This window comes from Pristis pectinata, chromosome 2 (genome assembly GCF_009764475.1).
Source record: "Pristis pectinata isolate sPriPec2 chromosome 2, sPriPec2.1.pri, whole genome shotgun sequence".
NCBI lineage: Eukaryota > Metazoa > Chordata > Chondrichthyes > Rhinopristiformes > Pristidae > Pristis > Pristis pectinata.
Genome location: NC_067406.1, coordinates 87,387,086 through 87,401,691, shown reverse-complemented (window position 1 = coordinate 87,401,691; position 14,606 = coordinate 87,387,086). Strand labels below are relative to the sequence as shown.

The following is a 14,606-nucleotide window of genomic DNA, read 5'->3' as shown; positions in this document are numbered from 1 at the left end:
CCCTTTTGTCAACTTGGGTGGCCCGTTTCGGTGTCCCAGTCCATATCACCTCAGACAGGGGAGCTCAATTCACCTCCGGCCTGTGGTCTGCCATCGCCGACTTGTGGGGCTCCCAGATCCACCTCAACACTGCCTATCATCCGCAATCCAATGGGCTGGTGGAGAGGTTCCATCGACACCTGAAGTCGGCACTCATGGCCCGCCTTAAGGGGCCCAACTGGGTGGATGAACTCCCCTGGGTCCTGCTGGGGATACAAACAGCGCCAAAAGAGGAGCTGCATACCTTGGTCGTCCCAGGCGAGTTCCTACCAGTCCCTTGGGGGCCAGAGGAAGAACCTGCTGCAACGCTCGACCGGCTGCGCGAGCGGCTTGGCAACCTAGCCCCGATACCCACCTCGCGACACGGACAGGCCCTGAACCGTATGCTGACGTCCCTCCGAGACTGTAAGTTTGTCTTTGTCAGGAGGGGCGCGCACCGAATACCGCTGCAGCAGCCGTACGAAGGGCCATTCCGGGTCATCAAAAACAATGGGTCTATGTTTGTGCTGGACATTGGGGGGCGCGAGGAGGCTTTTACAATTGACCGGCTGAAGCCGGCTCATTTAGACCTGGACCAACCGGTAGTGGTCCAGCAAGTGCGACACAGAGGCAGGCCACCCAAGTCATAGTTTATTTAATTTTGGCTTTCATGACGGTATCGCTGGTTCTGGGGTGGGGGTTGTGTGCCGACTCACCTTACCGGTATTGAAACAAAACAAGCTCAGAAGGCAGAACTAACTAGACTTGACAAATCTTTAGGGATCCAAGAAAAGATTACAGTGTGGCGACTCACCTTACCGGTATCGAACCGGTTCCCGAGATCGCAAGCATCAGAGGCCCTGACTCAAGATGGCGTGGGGCCCTCCTCTTTCTCCATCGTTGGGCTAGGAAAGCCCGTGTGCAGGAAGGTCAGGTGACCCGCGCGTGACATCAGCGCGGGAAGAGCTTCGGCATTAAAAGGCGCACTGCGCCCCTGTCAATCAATTGACTTCTGACTCCAAGCAACAGACTCCGTGTCTTTATTCTATAGTAGTGTAGCTAGCCGCTACAACGGCTCACAGCTTTGATGCTTTCTACACCCTTTGATGCATCACAAATTTTGTGTTTAATAACCTGACAATTTTAATTTATCAAAATCAGCAATATTTTCCACTCAAAAGCTTTGGACTGAATTACAGAACTAGTTATATTTTTTTCTCTCATTTCTCTTTGTGTCCTCCACAAAATCATCTTGTCTACGAGACTCACCCCTTGCTCCCAAGATACTCCTCCCAGAAATCCAATGATCTTTATGCTAGCTGACATCAATAACAGTTCTCCAAAAGCACTGTTCCTGGATACTACGTCACCAAGCCGCTCAAAAAAATGTCCTTGATGCTTCTGTCACTGCAAGTAACCACCCTAGCCATCCTTCTCTCACTGAAGTTCCTGAACACATCACAAAGTCTTAAATTTGTGTCCACCTTAGCATGAACTCCTTGCTGAATCCTCCCAATCAGATTTGCTGACCAGCTGCAAAACCCACAGGTCAAACTAAAGACATCCAATATGTCAGTGATAGGGGTAAAGTATTCTTTGTCCTCAATCTGTTTGCTGTCTTTGAAAGGATTGAACAGCCCATCCTTCTATAATACCTCTCCACCACTTTCCAGCTGGATGACACTACATTTTCCTGGTTCATCTAGTGGTAGTCACAGAATTATCAGTAATGGGTTTTCACCTACAGCACTGCCATTGCTGGCCCCCCAAGGATAAATCCATGGGATGCTCTTTCACAGCATCATTCAAAAATGCTACAGGTTTCTACAAATATAGCAATGGCACCCAACCCTACCTTAGCACAATTTTTCTTCACTCCTTCACTAGCTCTAAATTCTCAGACTTTGTCTTATACTGCTTGAATAGAAATTTCCTCCAGATAAACAATGGGAAGATCAAAGCCTTTGCTTTTGGTAACAGGCACAAACTCTGTGCCCAAGTTACAAATTTCATCCTTTTCTCTGGCAAATGCCTGAAATTGAAACAGATTGTTGTAACCTTAATTTGCGACCCAGAAATTAATTTCGGATCACAAAACCAGAACTACTTATTTTGAACTGTAGCATCATCTTATTCTGAAGCTCACCTGCTGTCAAAATTCTCTTCCACGCCTTTACTATTTCTCAACTAGAGTATTCTGACACACTCCTAGCCAGCCTCCCTCATTCAATTTCTATAAATGTGAGGTCATCCAAAGTCCTCTTTGCCCATGTTCTAATTGCACTGTTCTATTTGGTGCATCCTCCTTCCTTGGTTAATTGTTAGGTAAAAGGACAATTTTAAAATTCAGATTCTTATTTTCTAATCCCTGCAAGGATTAATCTATATCTGTTATCTCCACCTGCTCTATATCCCTGAGATATCAGCATTTTCCAATTCTGACCTCTTGAGCAACTCCAAACATGAATTTCTTTCCACTGGTAGCTGTGCCTCGAGTTGCCAAGATCCTGGGGTCTGGAATTCCCCCTCAAAACCTCACTACCACTCTATCTACCTTTAAGACCACTTCTTTAAACCTATATCTATCTCTGAGCATGCTTTTGGTCACCTGCACCAATATTTCCTTACATGGTTTGGCACCAGTTTCTTGTAAAGCATTTTGAGACATGTCTAAGTTAAAAGTATGATATAAATGGAAATTGTTGTTATGTTTATCATTTTCAGAGGTGTTCATGATGTATAACATGAAGGAAGTAATTCATCTTGTACTCTCACCTATCTGCCCATCTTCAGAAGGTTCCTGCATGTTTTCTGCAAGTTTGCTAGTCTCCTCAGGAACTGGAGTTTCTGGAACCTGCAGAAACTCCATTCTCCAAAACTGAGAAAGCAAGATCATTAAGAAAATTTAACTGATAAAGTTAAATCAGATAAAAATCAAAATGGTAATAAACAATTCATTAAGATCATCGTAATGTTTTTTCATATTCAAAGTCAAAAATACAGAAAATAAATCTTAAGGGAAAAAAAGTTTTACAATTTTATGAATGAGCATATTCATAGCCAATATGCAATTTTTAATAGCAAAAATATTAAATTATCATCAGTCACAGCACATTCGTATTTTGAATAATCTGCCTGGTAAAGTGTTGATTCAAAGAGTTGGACGATTATTTCTTCCCAATGACTTCATTAAAATTCTTTTTTATTGGAATTAATGGAAAATAGATACAGTCATAATGACTTTGGTAAGTTGGTGTAGTGTATCCATAACATCTATGTACTGGAGCAACTGGAGGAATCTGTTCTGGAAATGTTATATACCACATACACATAACTGGGACTAGAATTTGAGAATTATGAACATTTCCTTATGATGCCACATTAATAATTCAGCAATTTGCTCAGACAATTGAAGAGACTCACACAGGCAAATATAAAAATAGTAACTAGAAAAATGGAAATCTAATTTGCATGGTAATATTCTCACTGGAGATGATGAATGATGAGATCTGGGGAGACAGATATTTAAAGACCATGGATTCAAGTAGAACAAAACCTTAATAGACCAAATGGAATTTCAGAGCCTAGAATTTCTTCTTGTCAACAACCTGCATGCTAGACCCAAAAAAGCAATTATATAATGTCCACTTTAACAATATCAAGACATTACTTAGGCTTTATCCATTGCTGTGTGTGTGGCTTTGGGGACAATGAAGCCCTTGAGCAAGATGTAATATTAGAGATGTAATTATACAGTTATGGAGAGAGACTTTAAGAACTGGTACTGTATTTACTGAAGCAGATGTAGTTAAGGTAAGATTTAGAAGCTCTATTCAAAAGGTTTCAGAGCAGGTTAATGAAGTGTACATAAAGACATGAAATTATTTGACAATTGTTTACCAGCTAGTGAATCAGTAGCAAGCAAATAAATGTTAGTACTAAAAGTGTACAGTAGGTGGCGAGAACATTTCTCTCAGGCAGTGGATTAAAATACAGAATCATTGTGGAAAATGGTTGGTGAAGATAATAACTTTCCTCTAAGCAATTTCCTCTAAATAAAAAAATGGGATTGCAATAGATGCCACAATGAATTTGGACTAAGTAATTTTAGTCAAATAACATTTCTCAACTTTAAAACTGCTGGAATTCTATAACCTGCATTTCATTGGAAATGGAACTTCTTTGTTTCTCTTCCTGCAGGAGTTGCTCGGCCTATTAAGCATTTCTAATATTTTCTGTTTACATTTCATCTTTCTGTATCTGCAATTTTTTTCCCATCTGATAGCAAAAGCTGTACATGACCCTTACTGCATTAAAAGGTGGCAAACAAAAAATAAGTCAAGAATATCCTCGATTGGCTAGATTGCTGGCTATGGCTTTCCTGGATTGGAGGTGCAAGGGAAAAAATGACTCAAGGATCTGTAGCAAAGGAAGAAAATGCAATGAAAGATTTGAAATGTGGCAGAGAGGGTCAAGGTGAGGAGCTGAATAAAAGAAAAACACAAAGACACACACACACACAAGGGTATAGCACAAGCAACTGCCTATGGAAAAGTGGGAGACAGCTAATTTCCAAATGGCAGACTGCCCATATCTTGAATATGGTAGAGATGCACAAAAAATATCTATGCTGCTTCAAACTTAGGAAGAAACAAAAAAGCACTTGTTCTGAAACACACAGAATACATACCCTGACCACACCATCTGAATGTCCTGTGATTATAACGTTCTGTGTGTCCCACTCATTCATCTCAGATACACAGCAACACAAAATCTGCTGACTGCGTCCTGTAAATGTATTCACATTCACCACTGGATTCCCATTGATGTTCCATACTTGAATATAAGTGCCAGCACAAGAAATAATGTCTCCCTATTTAAAATTAAGTAAAATCAGAAAGACATTACTAAAAGTGAAAAACAGATTACAATTGTTTTACTTTCATAGCAAATCATCAAATGACTTAAAGTAACATAAATGGTGCTCCTTTTATTAATTCACCTACTCCAGGATATTTAGGGATGAACAATAAATACTGACCTTCCCAGCAATACCACATCCTGAGAATGAATTATTAAAACTTTGCATAAAAGCAGATGTCTCAACAAACTCAAAAGATCCTTTAAGAATATATGCAGATTTCAGTTATAGCAGCACAATACTTTGAATATAAATTACAGTTCTTCAAGCATTTCAAATGTGTTTTTATTGATTTATCTTGCCTTCTTCATTGCTAAAATTTAAGATATCCATTTTGTAACATAGTGGGAAAACAGTGCACAAAGACAGGAACTTAAAATTAAACTTGAAGCTACTGAATACCTACCAGTTTACAGTATTTTAAGAAAGAGTGGGTAACATTCCAGTACTTACCGTTAATTCATTAATACACAAAGCAGACACTGGTGCCCTGTGGCCTCGCAGCTGGGTGACAAAAGACAGCTTATTCAAATCCCAAATAATACATGTTCGATCTCGTGATCCACTCACAATTATGTGATAGGCTGATGAAGCAGTTAAACAAGTGACTGCATCAGTGTGCCCATGGAGTGCCTAAAGTAAATTGAGATATTATTGGTTTTACATATTGTTAGAACTTGAAGCTATTTAACTGAGTTAACCAAGGCTCACAACATAAAATATTGCAGGTGCTGTAAATATAAATCAAAAACAGAAAGTTCTGGAAAAACTAAATATCTCTGAAGACAGGAACAATATTTTTGTGGTAAACCATTGCCCTTTCATCAGAACTTAATCAGTTCTGTTGAAGACTCATCAGCTTGGAACGTTCACTGTTTTTCTCTCTGCAGACGGTGCATAGCCAGCTGAATATTTTCACATTTTCTGCTTTTACCAACATGGCTTCACAAATTATTTGGACTATTAAATAGTTATTTCTTTTGATTTTTGTTCTCCTGTGAAACTAATTTATGTTAACAAATTTTGAAACAAAATTTGATACACAAGTTATGTTCATACTTGGGAGGGAAAGTGATTGAATCAAATTGATAGAATGGAGATCAACTGGGGAGAAATTATTGGAATCTTACTATAATTGAGTAAACTGATCAGAGACTGCCAACAAGGCACTGCTATGATTATTGTGAGAGGCTGACAAATGCCATCTAAAAGTAGGTCTATGATACAGTGGATACAAATTGAGTACTGGTATGTGGAGAACATTGTCTCTTCAAGAGGAAATAAAGACTAAAAAGAATATGCCAACCCAGATCATTTCTTCACAAGCACTATTAGCTGGTAAAACCAATATGCATTAAAAATTTAATGACTGGTATTTTACAGATTATTACACCAAACCCATTTGCTTCATAAGTAAAATAGGTAGTGGAAGATTGCAGAAATAATCTGCTCATAATACATTAAGAATCATATACCCGGAAGTCCCTGTTATTCCCAATGTCATGCTTTTTGTTCCAATTTTTTGTCATATTTTCCCCATCATAAATTCTAATATCAACATGTATAATATAAACTACGTGTGATTTTGTCATGTTAAATATCTGACACCTGCATTAAATTTTCATTGACTATTTCCCTCATTGTAAATTCCCATGTTCACAGACATAATAGAAGATGACAATGTAAACATGCTCTTAAGATGGAAGCACCATGACACCATTATTGCCAGGAATCTATCTATATATAGATATATATATATATATATATATATATATATATATCTATATATATCTATATATAGATAGATATACACACACACAGCAAATCTGTGTAGACTATTTCCACTATAAATTTAACAGGAATTTCTGATGGAACTATACAAAAAAAAAGAAAAATATGACCAAAACAAGCACTAAATAGCATTTATCTACCCTGGCCCATTCTCTATTACTGATCTACCTTGAGATTTTAATTGTTTTTTTTTTACTTCGAGTGCATTTCATGCATCAAATGTTCCCACAAATTTCTTACAGACAAATTTATATTTCAAAATATTCTTGGACAATTGTCAGACAATAATGATATTCCCCATGTTCACATTTCCACCCCAGCAGTGGCAGCAGTGTTGCATCTCAGTCCTCAGATGAACATCCAATGATCTCAGCCTAAACTGTAAGGAATCTGCAATGCAATGAACAACTGTTTCTTTGCTACTAAAAGGATGAGGACATGCTGAAGTTATAAATAAATGATAATACAAGGGCTAAATTATTTCTGCAAGCCTTGATGCAATTATCCCCTGGCCTCTTATTATTTCTTTTTCCTAGGACTAGATGGCTTTGGCTCGTCCTGTGCAACCCCAGGGGTGATTGAGCAGTTGGAAACACCTTTAAAATGTCCTTCAGAAATGTAACTATTAACTTAAATAATTAAAATCATAAAGATATGAAATAACTGTCATTTAAACAATCATAAGATAAAGTCCAAATGATTAAAAGGGAAATGTAACTTTGTGATTAGTTACCAATGAGAACTTTACTTGAGCCCTCTTTAAAAATTGCTGTTTCCAGGTGCTCCATCTCCTGTGTCACCACAATATTCACTACCAACTGGATTTTTAAGACTCACTGTGAGACTGATTTTCCTTCAGTTTCCAGTGAGGAAGTGGTAATACAGAGTGGACATTGATAAATACATAGAAAGATGATGAAGTGAAAGTGAATACCAATCTAATTTATAATAATTCATTGGGAAGGAACTCATGCTCTACAATACTCCACCTATGGCTTGAAATATGACATATACTAGAATCTCCCCAGAAAAAGGCAGCTTAAGTGTCTCTGTAGTGTCACCCGTGACTGAGTTAAAAGTTGCGTCAAGTGCAATTTCAAAGACTAACATTCCTGTGTGCAACACTCGGAAACAGCTGCATTGTTAGAGACCTGTCTTTTGGAAGAAATGTTAAATTGATGTTCCATACAAAAGGTAAATCTGTTCCTTCTTTCATTGACCAACAGATACTTTCACTTTTTGTAAGCTCAAACACACCTGTTTGAGAGTCAGAGTCTTGGCTTTTTCCTTGGAGGTACCCATTTCCCAAACACAGATCGCAGTACTTGTTCCTCCAGTGACAACCAATTTGGGGTTTGGACAAATTGCGCAGAAAATCTGTCCCCATTCACTTAAGCATTCATACACTATCAAGGCCTATGAAAAATAAAGAAATTATACAAAAGGAGGTGAAAACCATTCCATTATTTTAAACATGAAAGGAAATGTAAAGTAAATTATACAAATCGAATTCTTTACATATTAGAAGACCATTAGTACTCTAACTTTAATATCATTAAATACAAACAGGTGGCAGCCTTTGTCCACTGAAAACAATCCACCTGAGTCAGAAGGACACAAGTACTATTCCAGAACTTCAACACGTAACCTAGACACTGTGTAAGGTGCAGTCTTTTACATGAGGCACAGTAGTGCAGCTAGTAAAGCTGCTGCCTCAAATCTCCAGGGAGCTGGGTTCAATCCTGACCTTTAGTGCATTTACATTTTCCCTGTGACCGCATGGGTTTCCTCTGGTTGCTCCAGTTTCCTCCCATATCCTAAAGTCATGCCGTTTAGTATGCTACCTGGCCAGTGTAGATTGCCTCTAGTGGGCAAGTGAGAGAATCAGGGAAGAGTTGATGGGTATCTGGAGAATAAAATAGGAGTGGTAGAGCATACAGTAAATGGGTGTTTTTTGGTCTACATAGACTTGGTGAGCCAAACAACCTGATAATTGACTATGACAAACTGAGGACACTTAACAGCCATCAAAGATATGGTATTTTTTTTCCAAAGAAAAACAAGAGAGTTGTGCCAGTGGCCTGAACAACATTTCTACCTCAATTAACACCACTGGGACAAATAATTTCTACAATTGCTATTTCTGCAATCTTGTGTTACTAAATTGGCTTGTGCTTTTCCTACATTGCAACATTGACTACACTTCAAAAATACTTCATTAGCTAAGAAATGCTTTGGGACATCAAAATCATGAAAAGCTCCATATAAATGCTGATGAAACACTGTGTTTCGCTATCCACAGCTACGCTTAACCTGCTGATTATTTCCAATATTTTCAGTTTAACTACATAATGCAAATTCATTCTTTTAAAGAAGACACTTTTGTAAGTTTGTTCATACCATTTTAACCAATTAATATTTATTGTACTCTCTTACTTCTTGGGAGTATTTTCTAAAATATCAACGTAAAGCAGATCACATAACTCAAAAAAACCCAAAAACCATAATTAATAACTAGTTTGGAACAATACACATTAATCCCCATGCACATTATATGATTGATTTGGTCTCTTCACTCCAGTTCCCAAAGTAGAAAAAAAACTGTGAGCAGCAAATACAGTATATTGAAATGCAATAGACATGAATTGCTGTTTTACTTATGGTTGTTTGGCGGCCTGATTTGTGGGACTGAAGTGTATGGAAGGGCATGCACTTAAGATAGTTTGGGGGCATAGGTTTTGGAAGTGACTGAAGGGTAGACCTCAGAGTGACAGGGGTATCATTACCTTCCAAGATTGATGAGAACGAAAAAATATTTATATCATGATGGCTTCATGCTGGAGGAGATAGAAGTGACAGAAAATGATTTCCTGAGTATCAGTCAGTAGTCTTGAAGGTGAAGACAAGAGAAAAACTATAGTGATTCTGGGAGGGGAAGGGATGAAGACAAAAAGATAGAAAATGGGGTAGACACAGTTGAGTGACTCATTCCTAATGCGCAAGAGAATAACCAGCTGAGGAAAAAATAATAGGTTATTGTCAATTTTTGTATCAGTGCTTTCGATATCAGAAGAGACGAGATAAGCAGGCTGAAAGTGTAATCACGGAAGTTAGCAATCTTCCCTTCATTACTCTAACAGCATTAAGATTAGCATCAGAGACATCTATGCACTTTACAACATCAGCATAGTAATTTTTTTTAAATCTCCTGATTTTCCAACTCTTGTCATCAACCTTCAGCTTATTGTAAGATATCAACATGATTGAAAATGGCTTGCTGGAGAACTTTCAGAAGCACACACCCAGTGCTAATATTTTTCTTTGCACTATTTGATATTTTTGCTACCCATAAGTAATAACAATATTTTACATTTGTTTTTGCAGTCAGTGCCCTTGTTTAAAGATGATATTTGATATAAGAAACATTTTTAAAGCACAATATGTTTCTAGATAAAATATCAAAATTAATGCACTGAATAGGATGAAGTAAAATAGAATCAAGGAAATGATGAATTGCTGCCACCATTAATTTTGAAATTAAAAGAAGATATAAAAATAAGCAGCAAGGAAATTAAGCATTAGAGTGAAAAACAAAAAAAAATGCATTTGCTGAAGTAAAGGCAGAAAATGTTGGAAACACACTGCAAATCAGTTGGCATCTGTGGAATGAGTAACAGAACACTCTGAAGAAGTGTCTTCAAGCTCAAATGTTAACTCTGTTTCTCTTTCCACAGATGCTGCCTGACCTGCTAAGTGTTTCCAGCATTTGGTAAATTGGTTTATTATTGTCACATGTACTGAGCTATGGTAAAAAAAAACTGTTTTGCATGTCATCCACATAGATAACTTCATTACAACAGTGCATTGAATCAGTAGAAGGGAAAACAATAACAGAAGGCAGAAAAAAGTGTTGCAGTTACAGAGAAAGTGCAGTGCAGGCAGACAATAAGGTGCAAGGCCATAATGAGGTAGATTGTGAGGTCAAGAGTCGATCTGATTGTACTAGGAGACCATTTCTATCTTTATTAATCATTAGTGCACTTTCTTGAAGGAATATAATTAGATTTAAATGATAAATCCAAATAGATACTTGGAAAACAATAACTGAGCTCATGTGGAAGGCATTATATGACAAATCTTTTTTTCCTTTCCTCTGGAGACTGCTTATGTGGCAAGAATGTCAATTTAATAAATCTTTTGTTACATACCTTATCAGATTCATAATTTGCAACTCTGCAACTAAGATCTGCATATCCCCATGCAAATGTTTTGTTCCAAATGGGAGGAATCAGGACTTTGTTTTGTTCTACTGCCAGAACGCCTTTATCTGTGAAAATGATCTGTCCCACTGGTTCCTTGAGTTCTGTCGAGAAAAAAAAATCGATTTAAACAATGTCAGTCAAGTATACTTATGGAGACCAGAGTAGAAATTGATGTAAAGCAAACTGAAAAAAAACCAAAAATTATAAAAATGTTTTCTATTTATACCAAGATAAAGGTTTCCTGGTTCCTGGTCTTTACAATATCACTATCATAAATAATGTTTAAAGGCAGTCTTATTTGACTGAATGGATCTCATTCCACTGCACCTTTTTGTTTTGATTGTAGCAAGGAGCAAAATGAGGGTCAATGAACAATCTGGGACCATAGACCAATTGGTAAAAGGTCTCCATCTGCTGACATTCAAAGCCTTATTTGCAACAGGATTTAGGCTGCTTCAATTCAGATTTCATCAGGTATAATCTTGTTTAGATATTGCAGAATAAAGGAAAATGTGACAGCAGTACAGCAGGGCTCAAACAATCAGAAATACCATTACTTGTTAGGACAATGCTGGACATGAATTGTTTTTGATAAAAGAAATTTAAGTAATAAGCAAAACACTAAGAGAAACATTGCCTAGACTAGATCTTGGCTCATGTTAAATCCGGTAATAAAGGGGAATATGAGTTATATTTTATCAGTGGTAATTTTCAAATAAATTAAGCTAGAAACTTTTTCAAATAGAAATATTCTACTGGTTATTCTTAACTAAAAATTCTCACTAAGTACGAGAAAGTGCTAATAACTGGTACCTTTAACTGGTGTCAAAGATGGTCTAAGATTATCCAAATGATGAAAGAAGACCTTATCTACGGCACAGCTCAGGGAGGTTGGTGCAACCAAAGTGTCTCCATTAATCCGGCTACGTGTTCTTTTTGGTGGATGAGGCTTTTTAAATAACTGCAAGGAATGAACAGAAAGTGTGATTAGATAATATAACAAAAAATTAATTTCAATGAACTTCACTTTACACATCTTTCCTTCTATAACTTCCAGTATCAAATGTTAGATAATGTCATGGACAAGCATTACCTGAAGTATTTACTGTGTTGAGAACTTGGAAAGCTTTTGATTATGCATCAGGATAACAAAATAAAAATGGAACCGAATATTACTTTTAATTCATAAGTTATAAGTCTTAAATACTATACTTCAAATATTTCTTAACTTTATTAAAATAGGAATCAATACACTAATAAACCAACAGGATTTTTACTGGAAAATATATTATCTTAGTAAGTGGAAAATAACAAATTAGTTAAAATGGAATGCAAAAATCAATCCTTCAGTTGAGCATGTTGCAAATTTAACCTCTTTCTTTCTTGTAATCTTTTCTGAGATTCTTTTCAAGGGGAGCTGGCTGTTAGAGATTATTCTGAAGTTATGGAATTATATGGATAGCAGGTATTAATTAAAATGAGAACCAGTCTTCAAAACAAAAAGACCTGTTCACAGTTCCACTGATACTTTAGGGCCATTGAAATCAATGTTGGGTGTGGAACATTCTGATTCTGTACCATTATAACTACAGAGGGGAAGACAATAAATGAACGTTGATGTTAACAGGACATGTCTGTTTTGTCACTTAATATTCTGGCTGTTTGTATATCCATGGAGCCATCTTTCAACTTTGCAAAAGAGGTGTATTTGGGTCAACAAACAATCTGCTGGAGGAACTCAGCGGGACAAACAGCACCTGTGGGAGGAAAGAAATTGCTGACGTTTTGGGTTGAAACCCTATGTCAGGACTATAAATGCTGCTAGACCTGCTGAGTTCCCCCAGCAGATTGTTCATTGCTCCAAATTCCAACATCTGCAGTCTCTTGTGCCTCCAGTATATTTTGGGTGTCTGGAGTTTGGTGCTCAGAACCCCTCAGATTAGTAGTTCAATATTCAAAGGTATTCTGCTAGTTGGGATGTGCCCCTCTTGTAAATATGTATTTCTGCAAAGTTACCAGTCTACACTCAAAATGTTAAAGGAGATAACTATAGCCAAAACTGTAGTAATAGTTTGTTATCTTTGTTTTAAAAAGTATAAAATGTCACTCTACTGTTGAGCATGGGGAGAGAAGAAATAGATTCTCCAGAAGGTCGATACACAAGAGACTGCAGATGCTGGAAATCTGAAGCAACACGCAAAGCACTAGAGGAACTCAGCAGGTCAGGCAGGACCTATAGGGGGAAATGGACAGTTGATGTTTCAGGTCAAGATCCCTCAGTAATGTGTCACCCTACTTCTAGTTGTTGCCAAAGCCTTGCTTCATCTCACGAGAACTATCCCATCTAGGCTATGTGCCATTTGCATCCAGCCCAGATAACTGGGGACAGGCTGGATTTAGCGGATGATTAAATACAGCTGTTGTGGTAGACATTGGCTGTAATCCAGGTGGGCTCCATGAAAAGCATCTGACCTTCACTTTCCAGTGTCAGATTCCAGTTTTGTTTGGAAGCTGATGTCAAGGATCTGCGCGCTTGGCTTCAAAATGGCCATATGCAAATCTGAAGATTATGAAGTGAAGCTCACATGGGATTCCAGTTAAGGGAAGCAGCCTATACCCTAGGAAACAAAACATGGTCCTATCTTGCTGACAAGCAAGGTAAAACAAAACAATAACTTCCATTCACATGTCACTGTTAACATTGGAGCATGCTCCTGTGTATCACAGGGATTGATACTGGGACTTCTGTGTGTACTGCAAGGATTGGTACTGAGAACCTTTGTTGTAATATTTATAAATGACTTGGATGAGATGGTAAGTGGTCTGATTAATAAGGTTGCAAACGACACAAGAAGTGGAGTTGTAGATAGCAAAGAAGGTTGTTTAAGGATACAAGCAGGACACTCAGCTGGAAAGTAGGGCAGATTGGTGCCAGAATTTAATTCAGAAAAATGTAAGGTAATGCATTTTGGGAAGTCAAATTCTAGTAGGACATAGAGAGTAAATGGCAGGGACCTTAAGAGTGTTATGTACAGAGGGACCTTGGGGTTCAGGTTCTGGTGCCATACTATAGAAAGGATGAGAGCGAGAGAGAGAGCGCGAGAGTGAAGAAGAGATTCACCACGATGTTACCTGGAATGCCTGGGCTATACTTATAAGAAGAGACTGAATAGGCTGGATTTATTCTCACTGGAATGAAGGAGACTGCAGGGTGACCTTCTAGTGGTTTATAAAACTATGAGGGGACACAGATAGGATAGTCAGAGTTTTTTCCCCTCAGGGCAAGGGAGCCTAGCATTAGAGGACACATGTTCAAGATGAGAGTGGGGAAAGTTATAGGAGATCCGAGAGGCAAGCTTTTCCCATAGATGGTGGTGGTTATCTGGAATGAGCTGTCAGATGAGATGGTTGAAGCAGATACAATCACAACATTTAAAAAATATTTGGACAGGTACTTAAATGTGAAAGGCATTGAGGAATACAGGTCAAATGCAAGGAAATAGGATTAGTGTAGATTGGCATCATGGTCAGTGTGGATGAAATGGGCTGAAAGAGCCCATTTCTGTGCTGTATGATTCTCTGATTCATATCGCAAAACATTTCGAATAAGCAAA

At 37.8% G+C, this 14,606-nt stretch overlaps 1 protein-coding gene across 3 annotated transcripts in view; it reads right to left on the bottom strand.

The window, feature by feature from the left end:
• The window catches only part of wdfy3 (WD repeat and FYVE domain containing 3), a 253,917-nt gene that overhangs the window by 15,053 nt on the left and 224,258 nt on the right, over positions 1 to 14,606 (bottom strand). For all 3 annotated transcript variants that reach the window (XM_052010252.1, XM_052010254.1, XM_052010253.1), the window contains 6 exons: positions 11,806 to 11,953; positions 10,939 to 11,093; positions 7,988 to 8,146; positions 5,393 to 5,572; positions 4,709 to 4,891; positions 2,794 to 2,896 (listed from right to left, as the gene is read on the bottom strand). In XM_052010252.1, coding sequence (XP_051866212.1) covers positions 2,794 to 2,896; positions 4,709 to 4,891; positions 5,393 to 5,572; positions 7,988 to 8,146; positions 10,939 to 11,093; positions 11,806 to 11,953 — 928 coding nt within the window. The remainder of the gene's footprint in view (positions 1 to 2,793; positions 2,897 to 4,708; positions 4,892 to 5,392; positions 5,573 to 7,987; positions 8,147 to 10,938; positions 11,094 to 11,805; positions 11,954 to 14,606) is intronic.